The 21,884-nt window shown below is 36.5% G+C and overlaps 1 protein-coding gene across 5 annotated transcripts in view; it reads left to right on the top strand.

Annotated features, from left to right (window-relative positions):
- LOC141918895 (guanine nucleotide-binding protein G(q) subunit alpha) overlaps positions 1 to 15,338 on the top strand; it is a 146,108-nt gene extending 130,770 nt beyond the window's left edge. For 3 of the 5 annotated variants that reach the window (XM_074813824.1, XM_074813825.1, XM_074813823.1), the window contains 2 exons: positions 3,982 to 4,135; positions 7,813 to 15,338. In XM_074813824.1, coding sequence (XP_074669925.1) covers positions 3,982 to 4,135; positions 7,813 to 8,003 — 345 coding nt within the window. In that variant the 3' untranslated portion in view covers positions 8,004 to 15,338. The remainder of the gene's footprint in view (positions 1 to 3,981; positions 4,136 to 7,812) is intronic. The other 2 variants (XR_012621824.1, XR_012621825.1) reach the window with 2 other exon arrangements.
- The last annotated feature ends 6,546 nt before the right edge of the window (positions 15,339 to 21,884 follow it).

Consider the following 21,884-nt stretch of genomic DNA (forward strand, 5'->3'; position numbering starts at 1 on the left):
ATGTTAAGTACTTTGTTTTCTTATACTTTGGTAGTATTGTGCATACAGTAAGTGCAGTTCATGGTACTAAGAGGAGGCAGGAAGAAGTAGTAAAAAACGCCCAACCTGGGTGTGAACTGGGATGTCTATTTGGTAGGTTTTTTCCCCTCCTTTGAGTCCCCTTGGGTTTTCATCTAAGATACTATTATTAGGTCTATGCATTATAAAGTTAAAAAAGAACTGAAAAAAAACCCAAAACCCAGAGTTGATATTCAGTTACGGATTTTGGGTTTCCTTGGTTTGACAACTGTGATGTTAGCGTGACATATGACTGCAGTAACAGACCTGTAATTTATGATGGTGTCAGATAGAACTGACATTTTTCATTCAGAGGGTCCCCATGGACAACACAAATGCTAAAATAAGCAAGATCTGTAGGAGGAGGCAATAATTTTATTAGACCACCTGATAAAATCAGAGAAAAAGATAAGCCCATGCACAATTCCTTCATGACACCATTGCATCGAAGATTAAGGTTTTCTTCCAGTGAAATAGCATTGACCGTAGCAGTCACTTAGTAATATATACATAATGTTATATATGTCATGCAATGAACTGAAAAGGAATTGTCTTGATTAATATCTTTACAAGGCTTTGCAAGACACCTCTTAAATATACGAGTGATATGAAATCTCCATTGAATCCCTGGAATTGTCTGATCTGATCTTTTAAGGTTCTAGCAGTATCATCTACTACATACATCTTTTGTGAAGGCATATTTGTCTCTGGAACATTGCAATGTGACATACATTCAGAGAAGATAACCAGTAGTACCCTAAGTCTTTTTTCGATGCTTCTGTTGTAAGGGCAGAACACAGCATTGAGTAGTCTTTTCCTTGAGAAGGATCACAGAAATTTGTAGACCTGTCAATTATGGATCTTAAGGAGAGTGACCTTTTTCTTAACTGATTTAGCTTGTCATCCTTTGCCACTCCTTAGAAAATGTGTCTGCAGCCTTCCTGATGTCTTAATCCCTGCTGTTCTCTTCATTCTGGAGATGGAGGTGCAGTAAGAGCCATTCTGTAGTGAGGTACACTCTGAAATAATCCCTATACCAAGATAGTTACTGTTCCTCAGAGCTACCATTTGGCGCACAATACTTTAGTGTCTTACCTTCCCAGTATCCTCATCTGGTATGACTGTATGAGGCAAGATCATTATACCATAAGAAATAATTCTACTTCAGTGGGCTCTGACAATGTAATGTGCATTTTTTATAATTTCCCACAATTCTCTGACTTCCAGTTAATTTTGTTTAGGAATGGATAATTTAATACAAAATCAACAAGGGCAACAGTCTACTGCTGTTGCCTCTTTAAAGCCTGTTCTCCCAGAATCAGGAATAGATTCAGAGTTAGCCTGGCTCTTCCTGGAAATATAGTTAACCGGATGACTTTTGGAGGCAAGTGGCTTCTGTATGAAATGAAACTTTGACTATACTAAAGAACAGAGTGAAGTGAAGTGAATGAGGGTGGGATAATCTGGTAGTATTTTACTGACTTCAGTTACTGACATCCTGAACCATGTATTTTTTCTAAATCAGTTGAGTGTTTCTTTCAGTTGTGTTAGACTGCATATATTGACCACTTCCATAAATTTCTGAAGGCTATTTATTTCCTTTGATATAACATTATTTTTTCTGAAGCAGCTCTTTTACACTGACTCCTTAGTAGTAACCTTTTTTGGTATGGCAGATGGGTTTTGAATTAATTGAACTACCTTTGAAATTATGGAAACCTGCTTCATCTCTGAGCTGTCTGTTGAGTGGAATCCTTAGTAGGTATCTCGTCAAAGAGAGGTTTAAGTCAGATGCCTCAATCAAGACTTGAGAGACATTTATAAATTTATAATAGGAAAAAAGTAACTCTGTGAATTGCAGTTCATATTACACAGAATTCATAATTGATGTACAATACACGATGTATTCTTCTTACATTGAAGACACAATATTTTGTCCTTTATTGTGTATGTATTCTGGTACTTTTGTGATACACAGCACTTACTGAGTTAATGTTTTAGCTGATAGGACGCCAGAGATTATTGTAGGCATGATGTCAGTGTAGCTTTATTCTGCATGCCTTTTCTTCTTCATCTTGTTTGGCATCCCTTTCAAACAGAAAATGAAAATGTGCTCTGGGTCTAATAACAGTGTTTGCAAAACACAGTTTTGTTGAGCTTTCCTGGAGGAAAGGTCATAAATTTATCCAAACCAATTCATTTATTTTGTCTTTGCAATTCTGTGTTATGTATATGGAAAAAAAGCAGCATTAAATGAAAATACTTTGTGAAAAGCAGGAACACTTACTCTAGATAAGTAATCTTTTTGTGCTTTCTGTGCATTTTTCTTACTAAGTTTTCAGTAGCTTATAAATTTACTGTGAAAGAAGATGGCTCATTGAGTCATGATGCTGTTTCACCTTCTGAGTGTCACATTAGAAGATATCCAGTGTTAATGAGTTTATATAATTTAAACAGTAGTTTGTAAGTTTGCATTGCCTTCTCTTTTTCATCAAGCTGTAATAGTGAAAAATATCCTTTGTAGTTTCCATTTCTTTCTGTAAGGCCTTGTTTAAAGAAGAAAGCTATATGGAATGTTGAGGAGAAAGTGTGGTCTGATTAACAGTCTAAGGACTTAGGTTTTGTGCTCAGCTCTGTTGACATTTCAGTTCTCCTTTTTGAATGAAATCCTAGCACCACTGAAATCAATGTGAGTCATAAAAACTGACTGCGAGAAAGCAAAGGTTTTACTTCTCTGCATTAGTTTCTCAATCTGTGAATTTGGCTATTTATTTTCACCCACCACTGCAGCATGCAGTGAAGCTTTATAAATTGCTTGAAGAGTCTGTGGTGACATAAGAGACCAAACCATCAACTTCTACAAAATGGAATTTTTTTAGGGTTTGTTTTGGGGTTTTTCTGTTGCTTGTTTTTTCAAAGTTCCTATTCTTCATGTTTATGTCGGTCTCTTTAAAATGCAAATTAATGCAAGTAAAGGTACACTATTGCAAAACTGAGTTATCTGACAGATTGTTGCGTGGCTGAGCAACAGCAGAATCCGCAGAATTCACCTCCTTGCTGTTGTTCTCCAGAGCCCTGTTTGGTGGTGAAAGAAGTTTTTTCAGGGGGCTACAGCTTTCAATAATAATTACAAGAGTAAGTTAACTCCTTTGTTTTGAACTCAGTTTGTTCTGACTCTGTGTTAACCAGATCATGTCAGCCTAACAGTTCTTCAGAACTGCATCAAATCATAACATAATTTACAATGACAAAAAAGTATTACAAGTAGAACTGTAGGCTTCACTTACATTTCAGCCATAATGAAAAGTGGTTTTCAGGAGTGGTTAAACAATTAAAGTAAATGCTGAGCTAATGATGTTAGAAACAAACGTAGCAATTTACAGATTTTTAAGATTTTATGTCCGACGCCTTTGGTGTTGATGAAATGTTCTCAGGTTCCAGATTAACTTGCAGTTATTTTAAAGCAGATCTCTTTCTAAGAATTATCTAACTGCATTTAAAGTTTGGGGAAGGCCTGTAAAATAAATAATGTTCTTGGATTGGTTATTATGTTTTATTGTGGCATACTTGTCCCTACCATGAATCACATGCATTTCAATACCCACCAGTTCGTTGGTTGGTCATAACTGTTAATACTTGGACTTTACAAATGTACCTGTTCCAGCTTTCATGTTCATGACCCGTGTTTTGAAGAATACTTACGCTTGAGCAGTTGAATTTGCAAAAAGAAAATGCCTGCATAGTTAATTAACTGCTTACTTATTAATTGTAATTTAATTACTGGAACGTTACATATTGTTAGGAAGGTGCAAAACATGAAATGGATCTGTTTGTCAAATAAAAGTGAAATTGCATGAATTTATTTTTAAAAAAAACTAAACATTATTTTCATGACCACCAAAATTCCACTCTTTTGTATTCCAGAATCGAATGGAAGAAAGCAAAGCACTCTTTAGAACAATTATCACATATCCATGGTTCCAGAACTCTTCAGTCATTCTGTTCTTAAATAAAAAAGATCTCTTAGAGGAGAAAATTATGTACTCCCATCTAGTTGATTATTTTCCAGAGTATGATGGTAAGTATAATGACATCAGAGCTCATGCTCTATTTACTACACTGCAGTAATAACAAATTGTAATAGACTTGTCCAAATGCTAGGCAGATAGATCTATTGATACATTTTGCTCTTTAAAAAAAAAAAAGGTGCTTTGCAATTTTTAATCATCTGAATTTTTAAAATATGATTGAACTCTTGTGGGATTTTTTTTAGACTGCTAGGATTTCATTTTATATTGTAATTAATTGCAGATAGGATGGCAGAACCTTTCATGGGAAATTGTTGACTTTTAGATGAGTATTGTTATATCAGCAGTGAACCACATTCTGTCCTTTTTCATAAGTTGGGTGAGGATTTAAGCTGGAGTATAAAACCTGAAAATGAAATAAAAATGCATTCCTCAATTTTACATATTGTCTCCCATACTCTGTTTTGAGGTTTGGTTTTGTGTAAAGCTGAATATCTGAGGGGAAGTGTCATAAGCTCTTTCTGACACTCAGAAAAACTAGTAGTGCTCCTTCTACCCTTTTATTGTACCTCTTTTTTTTCCTTCATTTTAATTTTACATTATTTATGTGAAGTTTAATGTGCTTGTCCACAAAAAAAATTGTGTGGATTGTACAGCTGTTTCTACTAAAATGGTACTTCAGAAAGTTCTCCTGAGGAAAAAACCTAAATATTTTAAGGTAACTGAGTGCAGGCCTTGATAACAGAGAAAAATCAAACTCGTATAAGAGGTCTAAAGAACTAAATGCTCCTACTTTTTAGAAAAAGAAAATCTGTTTTGTCCCACCAAGGAGTGAATAGCAGATTTGAAAGCTGAATAAAAAATTAAATCTCTCTTGTTCAAATACGGAAAATAATAATAGGAAAAATGTACATTTCGTTTCCTGTTTAAGGGGAAGGAAACAGTGAAGAGCCTGCAGGATCAGACCATATTATTTTTGAGTCAGTGTAAGTTTTTCATAGTTCTATGCAGAAGAGAACTGGCAGTTGATTAGGAATAGTCTTGTTCTTTTGAGTTTACTTTGTACGACGAGTTCCCTAGATGACATCCTGAAGGTGAGAAGACTACAGTCTACTCTCTTATCACCACTCAAGTGACAATAAAGCCTGTGTTAAATGCTTATCCAGAAAAACCAGACAACTCAACCACTGAGCTCAGAGAAACCCTGTGTCTCCTGTCCTTTGCCATTGGTGAGGGGAAAAGAGATTATGCACTGGTAGGGCTGTTTGGAGTCAAGACCTGGAAGTCTTCAAAAGTCTTTGTCTCTTAATTCTGCAGATCTTGCTGGACTTATCTCCATAGACAAGGTTATGGTTTGATTTTATTTCTTCTGGTGGCAGAGTGGGGTCTATAGCTTGCAGAGACTTGTGGTCCCCTCTTCTGTCCCAGCACATGGGGGATGTAGGAGGATCTGAGAAAGGGATCAGAATTAGGTATTTTTCAGTTGGATCACTTCTCCCATCTGTTTTCGTGCACAAGGGAGGAAGTAGCATAGGGATGAGAACTGCTAGCCAGGATGGCAAATTGGACTGATTAAATTAAGCAAAGAAGTTCTGCATGGTGTATTGTATCAACATTGGAAGGGGGACTGAGGCATGCTCAGGGGTCAGTGTATTGCATGAAGACATCCTTGCATGGCTAGTACTAGAAGACTGTCTCACAGACTGGAATGAAGAGCTGGGATAGGGAGAGAAAACAAAGACAAAAAGGGGCCCATAGTTGGGAGGAAAAGAAGAGAAAAATATTGATGTAGTACTTCTTACATAGGTCTTGAATGTATCACATACAGAATGTATTGCATAGAGACACTCTTCAAAAACTGCTGATAGGGAGCAGTGGACAAGAAACCTACTGATTTGTGTGGCAGTTCTTCTCCAAGTCTCCATATGATTTAGATCACAACCACTTCGCAGTCAAAATTTAGCATTGACTCATTCAATTATTTTTTTTTAATTCCTGAGATCATAAATGTTCTTTCTAACCTCAATTTTCCTTGAGGAAATGAAGTTACTTGAACTTCAGTCAAACAAAAACTTAAATTACATGATAGTCAGTAGAAGTGTGAGTAGGTAAGCAAATTTGGATACAGGCTTTGAATAATGCAGTAGATTTTTAGAGAGCGCTGTGGGCTAGCTACTACGAAACTAACAAAATTCTAGGAAGTTGTTTAAAACAGTAAGTGGTTTATTTTGAAGAAGTCATTGTCTCTGAAAGCCTTAAGATTTTTCTTCACAAATTTATTGGTGGTAGTGTGAGACTTGTGTTGCTGCTGTTTCTCTAGAGTCTGGGTGACCAAGGAAGAGGCTAGAGCCTGTTGTGTTTTATAAGCTGTAGAAGTGTTGAACCTTGTCCTCTGTTGAACCAGTTGTCCTCTGTCCTGCTTCAGAGAACTTAGGATCTGTTTACATCCCTAAATCTCAGGAATTGCATCATCTGTATATCTGTATGTATGTACATATACGTACATATATGTTCATGTACATACACCAGTATATTGCAGAACCTTTTTCCCCCTCCACATGGATTTGCAGCACACCAGAAAGTATGTGATTTCTCTTCTATGCATTCTGTACCTAAATTTTATAGAATTATCCAAATTGGAAATGGTAGCAACTGTAACCTTGAAGTATTAAAAAGTAGGTTTATTATCCAGTTGAAAAATACATGGGCATGTGCTAACCCCCAAAGTACAGGTTTTGTAACTACTGAAGGACAGACCTACATATAACAGCTGAACACTGGTGTTTATACCACCATGTAACAACAGGACTAACAAAGAGAATAGGAGGAAAAGGCATGTGTGTTCTGTAGAAATCCATGTTCCAGAAGCAGGAGAGCAAGGGAATAATGTTCTTCAGAAACAGCACTGGAATAATGGAACATGATTCAACAGCTTGTGGCTAATATTCTTGCTTCAGCACTGCTCTTTTAGCTACGAACATGAATGAATCCTCACTGTTCCAGGCTGGAAGTCATTGCTTTACCTTCTTCTTCTGTAAATCTGAAGATGTGGTTTGGTTACATAGACTCTCTATCCTTCTGAGAATTAAAACCTTAATTTAGATCTGATAAGATCATTATCATACATAATTTAGATAACAAGTGATTTGTTAGAACATGAGCCTTTTGCAATCAGCTTCAGCTGGAGAGCATGTGTATTTTATTATCACTAAAGTAAATGAAGTTCTATTAATGACAGTGTCAGACCAGTTCAAGATATAACTTCATTATGCTAACTATTAAATCCTCACAAAACTAGAAAATGTTGCAGTGCTAAAAGAACTTAAGTATAATTTAAATATAGTAGGTGTAGACTGAACATTCACCAATTCTATTGACATTTTTAAGGATTTATTAATATAGCTAATTTTCTATTTTTCATTCCGTGCAGTTATAAATCACCTGTTTCAAACATTATCTTACCAAAGAAAGAGGATAGTCAGCAGGAGAAGAGCAGCTATGACATGACAGCTCTGACTTGACGAACTTCTGACATTTCCTTGCATCTTTATTTTTCATAGTTCCTCCAAGGAAGAAAGTAGCCAGTATATGATACTATTGATTAATAGAAAGTTCCCTGTCTTCTCTTACATGAGGACCATAGACTGAGCCTTTCTTGTTTTCTATTAAAGAAGTTCAAATATTGAATTGACTTTATGAAAAGTGACTTTCTCTTCTTAATTATCAGGACCACAACGGGATGCACAAGCGGCACGAGAGTTCATCCTGAAGATGTTCGTAGACCTGAATCCAGACAGTGACAAAATTATCTACTCCCACTTCACATGCGCTACAGACACAGAGAATATCCGCTTCGTCTTTGCTGCTGTCAAGGACACAATCCTACAGTTAAACCTGAAGGAGTACAACCTGGTCTAACTGTGCCTAGGAGGCCCTCCAAAACCAATTTTGCGTGATTGAAGATATACAAGAGGGACTGTATTATCTGTGAAAACAATTTGCATAATACTAATTTATTGCTGGCCTGGACTCTGTGAATGTCCACAGAGTTTGTAGTTAATATTATGATTTTATTTAAACTATATGGAGGAAAAACAAAAGATGCTGAAGTACATTCACAGCACATTTCCTCATTTTTTAGGCAAAACCTTGTGACTCGGTGTGTTTTAAATTCTCAGTCATACATTTACAAACGATAGCAGTTTTTTGCTATTGAAGCAAAATCAAGCTGGTTTCCTCTTTCCCTGATCCTTTCCCTCTTACTCCTTCCCCTCCCTCCTTATCTCTTACAAGGTACAATGGCCTTTTTTTTCCCAGTTGCATTCCTGGGTGAAATACTTTCTCTTTCAGTGATTTGGTCAGGAAAATACTATCATCAGAATTTAAGTCATCAGTCATTCAAATTTTACAGTATGTACTTTCTCTGAAGGATCAAAAGTATTGATACTGTGGTTTTTAAATTTTTGACATGGGTGTCTTCATTCTGTCTTCACTTCTGAGACTATTGGGATTGCAAAATAGAATTATAGTTGTCTAAGGATATTAAATTTAACCCTATTTTCACAGTTTGGAAAGGTGTAGAGAAGCCAGTAATGAAATAATTAAGACACAACCTGGGATGTACATGGAATATGTTAGAATCTCTTTTTATTTGCCATGTGCCATTTTTTTCTCTCTTCTTTTATTCACAAATGCCAAAAAGAAATGTCACAGACACTACATTTTCCCCAGTGGCTACAGCCTGAAACAGTGGGTTTTTTTTTCAGTTGTGTAGGGTTTTTTTCTTAAGTTAGAGCTTTTTTAAGTGTTCTTTTTCCACAGTAGAAAAATTATTTTTATTGTATAAAATTAATCTTGCCAAATCTGGCTTTTTATAAAACCGATGCTCTTGAAACATAAGATACTGATTGAAATGCCAAACTGATGGGTTGGGAACTGACCTGATTGAGTCAACTGCCAAATGATAAACAAACACAGCTTCAACTCATATGTTCCCTTTTTAGAAAGTGTTCCATTTTCTAATGCCAAAACCAACAGTGTGAGTAAATATGCTGCAAGGTGCACCATGCACATGCATGTGGTCTACTAATTTAAAGACAGTTTAAATCCCTCCTTATGTCGGATATGGTATGAGATTGTTTTCTGTAACAATATCAAGGCACCTTTAGTTGTATAACAAATTATTGATGAGATCATGTTCATGAACCTTTCTTGATAAGGTTTCTTGTTAACTGATTCACATACATTTGATAGGCTTTCATGCAAAATAGCCTCTCTCAATGTTCTTTAGAAAAAATTTATTAATGTAAATGAAACAGTGAGAAAATCATTCTTGAAATTTAAATGTGCAGTTTTTTAACAACAAAAGTACAGCACACATTGTTGAGCCTTTATTCTGCAGCTTAGGTTGAAAGGTGTTTTTTGACCAGGTGCATGATAGCTAGCAAGCTATAGAAAACTCAGAGTTCAGACACGTAATTGGATTGATTATCTGCAATGCCAAGTAGCACTAGAGTGCACTTAACACTGAAATTGCTGCCTCATAGCAGTGGATGGGAGGTGGAAAAAAGAATGGCTTATTAGTTAATTACCAAAGTTAACAACAAATACTAATGAGACGTTTTTCATCCTTAACCCTCCCAACTTCAAAACAACAATAATAAGAACAGTTGCTATTTTTTGCTCCCTCTTAAAACACCTTGTAATTTAAAACTGTTTGTAGGTATAGTGCAATTATGAATGCTATAATCATTGTACATACATCTATATATATATATATGGCAGCATCCATATTGGCTTTGTAATCATTAATTTTTGGCAAATTGAATGTGCTGTATTGATATGTATCTATGTAATTGTATTGTATGTCTTATAGCTAATTCACATTTTAAATAATGTTATTTTATTTACTTTTTTAAGAGAGAAGAATGTAAATTTTGTCAGTTTATTTCTGACTAGGGATTTGTTGGTTTTTATTTACAAAACAAAAAAAACTATAGTACAGAGTGGTACTAGCATCGTGCTGTATAAAATCATTTGCACATTCCTGAGTATAGTTAAATTGGAGATGCCCAGACAGAGGCCATTCACATTCAAAATAATGCTTAAATCTTGTCAGGGCTTTATACAGGTGTAGAAACCAGTCTTATTCGAAGAACTTACACTGATATATCTAGGATTGGAACGTAAGCTTTTAAATACAAATTTAATTTATATTTGGTAGATTCATGTTACGTTACTTTTCTAATAGTCTTTATTAGAAAAGTAATTTTAGAGATATTTCAAACCATTGTACGTAAGTACTAATGAGTATATACTGTTGCCCTAAAAATACCATGAAAAATACAGAACATGAGGTCAATCAAACAATCTTTCAGAAACTTTAGATATAATAACCAAAAAGTCACTATTATCAATGATTTTAAGGAGCTAAAGCATTTTATTTAACAAAGCTAAAGCAGGTAGATGTAGGTTATAAAAAGTGACACTGACATTCTGAATAGGGGATCAGAGCAGTGACTCTTACATTCAGCATAGCAAAATCTGTCCTTATTTTGCTATAAATGCAACAGAGCTTCTGTTTTCACAGTTCCACTGTTGCTAATATCCCTTGTTTTAACCTGGGAATACATTGCCCACACTGGATTCAGTGCTGTAAATGGAACTGTAGCCAAAAAAAGACAGTGTTGTCTAGCAAAGTTTTGGGTTTGTTTGCGGTTTTTTAGTTTGTTTTGTTTTCTTACGGGATATTGGGTGGGGGAGAAGGAAATGTTCTGAGTTTTGTATAAAAACAAAAGTTTACTCATGCTTTACAGTTATATTGTGATTGCAAAAGTTTTCAAGAGTGTGTGCCACTGGGATACTTCTGGTATATTTTAGGTAAGTTGAACCTGTGGCAGTGTTCAGATCATTTGAGCATGTTCTGAAAAAAAATAATATTTGGCATGCCAAGGCAAGCTTTACACAGATCACCTAACACAGCATTGCAGTGTGACAGTTTGCAAAAACATTTCCTTTTTAAATGACACAGCTGTTCCCACTTGCCGTATATTCTGTTGTGGTACTGGTGGTATTGTTGTTGTTGCTGTTCTAATTGGTGGTTTCTACTATGCCTTATAGTGCTTGAGTGCAGAAGTTTGTGCCTCTAACATGAAACTGAAGGCAAAACCATCAAGACAGAAGCCCTTTTAACTTTGCCAAAATCATGTGATTTCTTTGAATGTCATAAATGGGGGAGGAGGGAAGGAAAACGTCTTGGGAACCTGTGTATTCTAGATGTTCACTAGCACAAGAAAGGTGTAATATGTGTTTTACAGAAACCTTAAACTTGCCTTTTTCACAAATTAACTGGCGCTGTCCTTACATGTATAGGATGATGCAGCTATAAGGGCAGTTTACTTTTATAATTCAGACACTTTTGATTGTCAAGGTGTATGAACTGTAATTTCTAATCATACTGCCACATAATTGTGAATCACTTTTTTAAGTTTGAAAGTGAAGAAGAGACTTTTTATGCTGGATATCAGTCAGAATTGACTGCATGATTTGCAAAAACTCTAAATGGGGAGAAAAGGGCTGCATATAAAGACATCACTAGACTCTCAGCCTTTGTTTGTAAGGTGCAGAAGACTTTCAGATAACTCAACCTCATGACCCATTCGTTGTCACACATTCTTCATGAAAGAATGAAATATTAGGAGAAAAAAAAGACGTTAGCCCACATGAAAAAGTAAAATCTAGCCAATTAATTTATTATATGTGCTGCTGTTCCTAGAGCTCTGTGCATGGTTATCCTGTAGACTATTACATTAGTGAACTAATGAAATGTGCACAGCATATTAACAAGGCCTACAAATGACCTACCTCTAGCTAAGAGACCAGTAAAGTAAATATGTTTTGGAGAGACTGTCCTAAGTTAGGAAATTAAAATGTCCTGGTGTAGGTAATCAACTGTGGTATTTTAGAAATTCACATTTTTGTAAATACGGTCCCTCTTTTGACATAAACCGTAAATTCTGAAATTTAATATGTATTAAACAACTAAAGCCATCTGTCCCTGTCCAGTTTGTTAGTTTAGTAGACATTTTGCTAAACCATACATTTAGTTTGAGGAGCTACTGGTATTTCCTCTTTTTTTGGCTTCTGGTTACCCATAATATTTTGAGTTTTATCAGTCAAACCAGGAACATTTCTATGTAGTCAACAATACATTGAGGGTCACTATTTGCTAGTTAAAGGGATTTTACTGTAAGTTCCACTCAAGCTTTATCACAGTAGCCATTGTATAGGAAAGAAAGGAATAGAGGGAGATTTTGAAGGTAGTGTGAAAAATATAAAATCAGCCAGATCAATCTTACTGTAAATCTGTTGGGTTAGGTTTTTTTCTCTCAAAATACAGTCTAAGCTGAAGTCTGTTGCTGGATTCCTCATTTACCATGCTGCAGGAAATCCTTTTTTGACTTTTTTTTTTTGAGGGGGATCATCTGATACATTTTTAAACTTGCAGTATTTAAAAATAAAGATAATATTTGCTGTTCTTAAAGTGTCATTTAAATGCATGTACTCTGTGTTGTTTGAGGGACAGAAATAGTTTTTTTGGAAAAAAACTAATATTGTACAGTTACTGTCCCTCAAAAATGTTGCTGGTTAAAAATACAATATTTTTGGCCATAACTTCGTACTATAGTATCGTCATTCATTGAAATTTAGCTTTTCTGAAATATTATTTGGGTTTATTGTTCTCCCAAAATGCTTCTTATTATGATAAATGTTGGATAGATATATTAATCCATTATTACTTTTTAATTACATGTGCTCTGTTGGCATTGTCTAAATGTTAAAATTTCCAGAATGTCTTTATTACAGCCAGACCATTCAAAGCATTTAAGGTTTGTTACAGTGGAGACAGTCATTTGACAGTATTATTAAAGGGGTTTTTTTGGCTTGTGTACAATGAAAACTTGGAAGCATGGGGGCAAAGAAATATTCTATATCTCACTAATAGAAAACTCAGAATTTGTAGATGGTGAGGTGAATTTTTTAAGCATTTTGGCTGATTGCAGTAGCACTGCAAGAGCAGACTTTCTTTGATCTTTTTTGTTTGCGTGTGTGATGATAGGAATAATGTAAAGATGCCTACGTGTTGCTTTTCAGGAGTCTGGCTCATGTCTGATCAACAATCAGTGGATCTCAAATCTTCATTACTGAAGAAATAGAGTTTCAGGCCAGTTGCAAAAATTAGTTTGTTCTCTGTTATGTGATCACAACAGTTGAAGTGAGATTCTTAAGTCTAAACAGTTCGCCTAAGCAAGGACTTGAGTGAATGGCTCCTGATTTTTCTTTCCTCTTACAGAATGTAAGGGAGAGGGATCAGTGGGAAAGGATTTATTTTATCTTCATGTCACAGTGAAGATAACATCAACCAAAATACAGTGTAAGTGGTGATTTAGATACGTGAAATAGATGTAGAAACTATATCTGTGTAATAAATTGTGCATAGTTGTGATAAAACCTTACATCACATACTATGATCATATCACCCAATTGCCAGCTGCTTTGTAGGATACTGTCCCAAACACCTAGGAGTTCCAGAGTATTTGTAGACTGCCACAAAATACACAGTTGCCAGCTCCTCAGGAACACATCTATTATCAGTATCTGGTATCAAGGCAGCTGACCCCTTTTCAGAGCTCATTGCTACCGAAAGAAACTACACTCCAAGACCACCTCAGTTCCTGGTTCTCAGCTGCATGGGGTTTGCCCTTTGCCTTATGTCAGCCCTGCCACTTGGCCAGCCCGTAAACTGGTTGAAAAACCCCACTCATTTTTCCTCTTGCTTGGCTGATTTAGCAGTCTAATTTTGAGACATTTCAGACAATTTGCCTAATCAACAGTTCAGACAAGTGCTAAGCTGACTAAGTGGAAGAGGTAGAATTGTGTCACCAAAATGCTTAGAAGTTAGGAAGAAAAGGAGTTCACACTCCCCTCCCTTTAAAACCTAGTCCTGAACAGTGTATAGTCCAAAACCTTCATTATATGCACTTCATGGGCTGTTAGCTATTCTGGCTTGGAAGGATTGCTCTTTTCACTTTGAAAGGTCTTGATTGCATTTCTATCCTGGAAAAAAATAATAGGACAAGGAAAACTTTTCTGTTTCCCTTTAAGAATAACAAGTTTGTGTATACATGGACTAAACCCAGCTGTAGTCAGACTGAAGCCAACAAGTCACACTTGGTGTTAAGGATGGAGAAATATAAGAATTGGGCTTTCATTTGTTTCACAAGAAAAAAAAAAAAAAAGTTCTTGTTCATTTCCAATAAGATCTTAAAAAAAAAAAGTTTCCATCTCAAGGTATTTAAAAGGCCGTGTCACTGTGCATGACATTCAAGGTTTACTGTGTCCTTGTCCAAGGCACTCCTTCCTTCTCCATTCACACTTGTCTATCACAGTGAATAATTGCTCCCTGCTATCTAAAGAAAGTATTTTTACAGTACTGCTTTATGTATGTACACTCAGGAATACTTTCTGATCCTTTTGAATTAAAGGTAAACTGGTCTGCCAAAACTGAACAGTTGATGAATTGTAATAGAGCTGAAGAAGACTACACTTTTTGCTTAGTCTTATTTCATGTTCCTCCTACCATCTTGTTCTGATTATTTTTCTGTAGCTTTCCTTTATCCTGTCTGCCATAAAGTGAAGGTTGCTTGATGTATCAGATTCAGTTCTGGTAATCATTACAGAATTGATTATACTGGTTGAATTAAAAACCATTTGTGAATAAGAATAGCTTCGGAAAGTTCCTGTAATCAGGGGCAGATCCAATTAGCCTTGTGGACAGGCATTTCAGAAAACAAAGCTATAAGACTATAGTTGTAATACAGTCAATTAAAGGATATAGTAGGCTAATGCAGGCCAAATTGGGCCAAAATACCCATTTTAATATGTCATTTTGTATTGTTAATAGAGAACTGTGTTTGCCAAGATGTTACTGAAATTTTGCATTTTTTCCTACAGTCCTGTATGGGGTGGTTAATGCAATGATGAGACTGGCACTCAACTGGAGAGATGCATTAATTCGACAATAAGTTCAAATGTATTCTTGCAGAGATAAGTTATTGCATAAGATTACTTTATATGATGCTAACAAACAAAAAAAAAAAAGACAACTTGCATGCAGTAAATAAGATATTGCACTTTTATACATTTATTATAAAGAGGAATCACTCCCTAAAAATAAAATTCCATTTATCTCAAGATGAAGTATCTGGAGTCTCTTAACAACTGTCAGTTAACTGTGCACACAAGTGTGATTATGGTATAGTAGAGGTTAATCAATTTGTTATCCCATGCTGTAGAATATTTGGTTTATTCTGAATTATGATTTTAGAAAAGCAGAACAACATTTCGTATCAGTATCTTGATTGCTACTTTTCTCAGCATGTCTTAGGAGAACCTCCACGATTACTAATAGGTCCTGATTTATTTTAGCTCAAGAAATTGACTGCCGTGTAAAATCCATTAGTAAGGCTTCTCTTCAAGTACTTTAGAACTTCACTGTTACATCTGACTTTGCCTAAGTTTAGCCACCTGAGTGTAATTGAGAGGCAAAAGGCCAGATACAAACATAATCAAATCAGATACTTTCCTTGCATAATAATCTTTTAACACATAAATCTCTTGAATTATAACAGGCTATGGGGGTACTAAGACAGTTTGCTTCATCTTACATATGTAATCATATTCTTCACCAGGTGTCAGAAGTGTTCCAATGATGTTATGAGTAATATTTGTAAGAACAGCTTAATTGATTTTCAGAATTATTTAATATGGTGTAGAAATGGTTCACATCTCTTGTAGGAAAGTACAGAAATGGTGGCACAAGTAAAGGATTTCTGTGGTTATGGGTTAAACAATTTTGATATATATTCACATTCGTACATGCTGATTTCATTTCTGCTAATATGAAACAAAAGCAACTCCACTGAAGATAGCAAAATGTAATTCTCAATTTAAAACCAGAAGAGCAGAACTTTAGATGGTGAATATAGGACTCATTCTGGGTGATGGTGTTAGAGTGTAAACAAGCACAACAAATTTCATAAGCAGAGAAAAGCTTAAGTAAACTGAGAAAACATTTTTTGAATCATTTAGATGAGTGTTCACTTGTTCAAGGTTAATAGGAAAAAAGAGACTTCTTTAAACATTTGTCACAAAAATTACAAAGTAATGTAGGTTATGAGTTCTTTCTCCCTCACTCTGGTGTTCAAGAGTTGAGTAATATATACTATTGCAGAGCACTTGAGGAAGGACACCTCCAAATTGCAGCAGAGGAGAATAGTGTCATGCTACAAGGCATGGAAGGCTAACCTTACATCCCCAATCAAGTGAAACTGATTTTCTATTTGACCTGCAAGATATGCATAAGTCAATTATGTGGTATGTCTTAGCATTAGAAAATGTTGTTGTGACTTCAGTAGCCTAGCAGATGATCTTTTTAATTCTTCACTCTTCAGTTGTTCTAATGGAAATATGAAAGAGCACTTGTCTTACGCTGGGCTACTAAAATAGAAGGTGAAGTCCCTTCCCCACTCTCCAGCACTAAACGTCCTGATTTGCTGCCTTAGAGAGCCGTGAGTATGACCTTTATTTAGTCTTCTATTGCACAGCAAGCAAAACAACAGGTCTCTGCCACCAGAAATTCATGAAATGGCAGACAAGTTTAGCTACTGCAGACTTCGTTTTCTGCAGTCTACTCAAACTACTTTAGTCTGTTGCTTTCAATAATTCTGTGCCCAATACAGTTCAGTAGAAGGAAAATGGATTTGCTTGTCTGCCTGGAGGAGCTTGAGTAAAAATTTGACTTCACTGAGAAAGCTGCTTCTCAGAGGAGGCTTCTGTTAGAGCTGATCATCTGAAATTTCCCAACATTATTAACATGCTAGTTCAAATTCTGTAAGTAGCAGAGGTTGAAACATTAGTGTAAAGAAAGCATGCATTTCCATCGCCAACAGCAGTCTGTCTTGAGCAGACTGGCTCAGGCTGACGTGGCATTAATTTAAATGCTCATGGTTACATGGAAATTCCCATATGGTATACTGCTGTCACCATGACCCACTGTGCCACCTGTGAACCCAGGGTCCCAAAGGGTGAAGATTTTGACAGAAAGTCTTAGTGTCTGATGTTTCTGTATTCAAAGCAAGAGCAGTTCTCCTGTTCCTTCAGTGGAACAGAATTTCTCTACCATGGAGATACCCTTATTCGCTTTCTGTTTTTTTCCTCTCCCTCTCTCTCATTTTCATTTTAAAAAAATAACTTCCAGGGGAACCAGGAAGGCTAACGACATCCTACACTCACATTCCAGACAGTAGTTTTCAGCAGTCTTGTTTGAGACCACAAGAGACTAATAGGAATGTGAATATGATCACTGGCTATTGATTTTGAGCCTGTAATTAAAACATCAAGCCTGTAACATCTGTTGGGATTCAATATGTAGATACCCTTTGTCCTTTAGGAAGATGCCTTTATTGATATTGTAAAAAGTGGTTTCAAGTTTAGGATTTGTCAAGTGGCCAGAAAAGAAGTAATTGATGATAGATGGCCATTAACAATGTTCTGAGATTTACAGTGAGTACAAGCAGGACACTAGACTGTGAAGTATCCACACACTGAAGTTAGTGATTCAGGAGGAGGGGAGTTTCTTTTTGTGGAAAACTAATTCAGTAGCTACTTATGCTTAGGCTGAAAGTACACTGAGAAAATAGCAACATGGAAATCATATTACCACTTAATAAAAATTATTTTGAAAAAACAAAAAGGTAAAATCTGAAGCATTTTGCCAAGACTTTGAGGCTGTCATTAAAGTAAACACAATTTCAGAATCTATCTGTACAACCATACACTACCTAGCTATAAATGCAGGAGCTGTGACACTTAGGAAATGGCATAGATAAATAAAGACAAAAAATTTAACACAGAGCCAATGCCAGGCCACACAGTTTTACATCTTTCATCACAGACAGGTACAAACATTTTAAAGTGTATTTTTCTATATGTACATATACATTTCTGTTGGCATAGGAAGCATATTGGGCATTGTGTCATGTCTGAGAGTGCCATAGTCTTACAGGTAATGCTACCTACATAAGGAATTTCCAGAAAGGTGTTGTAAAACTGTTATGATTTCATAGATTTTAATGAAAACTAGAAGTTACGTTTCATTTTAATTATTTTTTTTACTTTAAGTTTTAAAACTTTATTTTAAAGGTGTTTTCTGCAAGAGCCTGAGCTTCTTGATATCTTCTGTCTAAGTAAAGTGATGGTTGTCCTGGTGGGTGAAGGTTAGGTTTTCACAGACCACAGTGATGATGAGAAAATCCTGCATGCTAAAATAGTGTGTGATCAAGAGACTAGAAGTATGTTGTGAATGTCTGAAAACAGAAATAGTCAGAACATATGTATTTCCAAAATGTTTTAGTATATTTTGTCATTTAGACCTCATCATTTGGGATTTTAAAAGCTTTGGATGTCCTTCTCAATGTCTTTGGTGTTAATACTACATGTATTGATTTTTAGCTTTTAATTTTTTAGAAATGTACTGAATGAATTTGTAACTAGTTCAATCATTTTTTAAGTAACAACCTGTATTTATTAGCATTTACTACAAAGTTACATTTGTGTTCAAAGAACAATGTTAATAGATTGGGAATTATTTATCCACCAAATACTGTTCATGTTCTAAGAAATATTATCCATGTCCTAGCACAGCAAGACACAGTGAATACAAGCGAGCACTTAGCAGATTCTAGAAGTGTTGTAATTCCCATGCATGATTTGCAGCTTTCCCAGACTTAATTGTTATAGGGTCATAGCATATCTGAATATCTAATTCAGAAGAACAAAACAAAAATTATTCTCTATCAATATTCTTGATTGAATTTCCATCCTCCCTGGATGAGTGTTCAAGCAAATGACTTGCATTTATCATTTGTAATAGTGCTGAAATTTTCTCACATAAGTGCTTGACACTGACTTCATAAGCCAGCTGTCACTGTTGCTTAACCTCAGGACAAACACCATTTTTGGCCTATGGGGGCTAATGGAGAATATCACAGTTCTAGGATTAGTGGTGGCCCTCTGAAGAGCATCTGTTGACTGTGGACCTTTGCTTCCCTCCTTGCTGGAATAGAAATCTAAACATGTAGTCCCAATTCCAGGATTGGAGGACTGAAATTCATTGTGATTATCCAAGTAGGTTGGAGATCAATACTTGCATATCTGCTACAATTTCTCAGTGAGTGAAGCAGCAAGCAGATAGCTTTACAGAAGTGTAGTTCATTTTGTTTACAGAGAAAACACATAGTAAAAAAATAAATAGCCTACACACATGCTGATGAGTCATCCACAGAAGCCCCTGACCATAACTGTACGTAACAGGCTCCTCATAAGATTCTTAACAATTTTTACCAAATTCTTAACAATATTTACCAAATTCCAATACCAAAGGTATTTTCTAATTTCCTCTGGAACTGTATGGGCTGCTTTATTGTGGATGAATGTTTCTACTTTAAGTGTCAAAACAACTGAATGCCTATGAAAAGTAAATTAAATATGCTGTTATGGAGGTTATTTTGGACCTTGCCCTCATCTCTGTTATTTTTTTTCACAAAATGTTCCTGTGCATTGTGGAGCGCAGGATGTTGAGTAATTTTAAAATTTCACCAGTAGGTTGCAAGTGAATGGTATGTCAGTCACTCTTCCAAACAAAACTGAAGGTGGTTAGCTACCAGAATGGTGGAAAATCGTGCCAGAAATATGGAGGAGGTTTTCTTCCTGGAAGAAAAATTAACTACCTAAACCACCAAAGATACTAAAGATGTAGGAGTTAATGAAGCACCTATTTCTCATAAATAGATTAAGATAGGCATTTTTTGGTAAATTTAGCAATACGTATTTTGGTCAAATTTGATATTTAAAAAGAATATACCTATTTTATATGTTGTTATAAGGACAGAATATTAAAAATTATACATTTTAATAGGTCTAGAACATCTTTTATGTCAGAGAACCTGTCCTTCTGAGCAGTCACCCTTGCATGCTTTTTTGATATCTGCTTGAGTCTTCTGAAAATGATTGATAGATTAAACACTCCCATAGAGATTGACTCTGTTTAAGATTCATTAATTAAAGGCAATTCTGTTTCCTCAGTTCCAAAAACCTATTACTTCCTCATGTGGTCCCATTTTGAGGCTGCATAGACTGCAGGAGTATCTTATCTGTACAGCAGGTGTATTGGTGCAGTGTTTCTGTGCAGTCTGCCTATGAAAGGATCTGCCTGACTTGCTAACTATCCAGATACAACTTCCTATCTTCTGAAAGACTTTTTTCGCTTCTCAGTAGCACCATGTAGTCCCCTACTGAGTTCTGAAGGAGAAGAAATGCTTTAGCTAATTGGGAACCAATAAAAAAGCCTTCTTGATGTCACAGTGCACACCACTTTCTATTTAGAATTGCCACATACCATTAGCTGTCAAAGACTGAATCTTTGTGGTCTCAGAGGTATGAAATTCAGCTTACATACTGCTGTTCTGATACATGGCAAAGACAATCTGGTGAATGCCACACAAACTGTTACTTTACCAGCTGCCCCTGAGTTAATACTCTTGATGATCTTGGAGTTCAAGATCCTTAGGGCAGTGAGAAGGATGCACAGCAAGCTCATTACCCTGGACTTCAGGAGAGCAGACTTTGGCCTCCTCAGGTGTCTGCTTGGTAGAGTACCAAGGGATAAAGGCCTGGAAGGAAGAGGGGCTCTAGAAAGCTGGTTAATGTTCAAGGATCACCTCCTCCAAGCTCAGGAGTGATACATCCCAGCAAAGAGGAAGTCAGGCAAAAAGCCAGGAGGCCTGCATGCATGAACAAGGATCTCCTGGACAATCTCAAACAAAAAACAGAAGCCTAAAGATGGCGGAAACAAGGACAAGTACCCTGGGAGGAATACAGACAAATTGTGCGAGCAGCCAGGGATCAGGAAAGCTAAAGCCCAAGTGGAGAGCAGTGACAAGTGGAATTCCTCAGGGGTCAGTGTTGGGACGGGCACCATTTAACATCTTTGTTGGTGACATGGACAATGGAATTAAGTGTGTCCTCAGGAAGTCTGCCAATGACACCAAGATGTGTGGTGTGGTCAACAGGCTGGAGGGAAGGGATGTGCCATCCAGAAGGACCTTGACAGGCTTGAGAGGTGGGCCTGTGCAAACCTCATGAAGTTCATCAAGGCCAAGTGCAAGGTCCTGCACATGGGTTGGGGCAATCCCAAGCACAAATACAGGCTGGGATGAGGAGAAGGACTTGGGGGTGTTGGTTGATGAGAAGCTCAACATGACCCTGCGATGTGCATTTGCAGCCCAGAAGGCCAACCGTATCCTGGGCTGCATCAAAAGAAGCGTGACCAGCAGGTTGAGGGAGATGATTCTTACGCTCTACTCCACTCACATGAGACCCCACCTGGAATACTGTGTTCAGTTCTAGAGCCACCAACATAAGAAGCACATGGACCTGTTGGAGCGAGTCCAGAGGAGGGCCACAAAGATGATCAGAAGGCTGGACTGCTCCTATGAAGACAGGTTGAGAGAGTTGAGGTTGTTCAGCCTGGAGAAGAGCTTCCAGTACCTAAAGGGGGCCTAGAGGAAAGATGGGGAGGGACTTTTTACAGGGGCGTGTGATGATAGGGTGAGGGGTAATGGCTTTAAACTGAAAGAGTGTAGATTTAGATGAGACATAAGGAAGAAATTCTTTCCTGTG

This window comes from Strix aluco, chromosome Z, assembly GCF_031877795.1.
Source record: "Strix aluco isolate bStrAlu1 chromosome Z, bStrAlu1.hap1, whole genome shotgun sequence".
Taxonomy (NCBI): domain Eukaryota; kingdom Metazoa; phylum Chordata; class Aves; order Strigiformes; family Strigidae; genus Strix; species Strix aluco.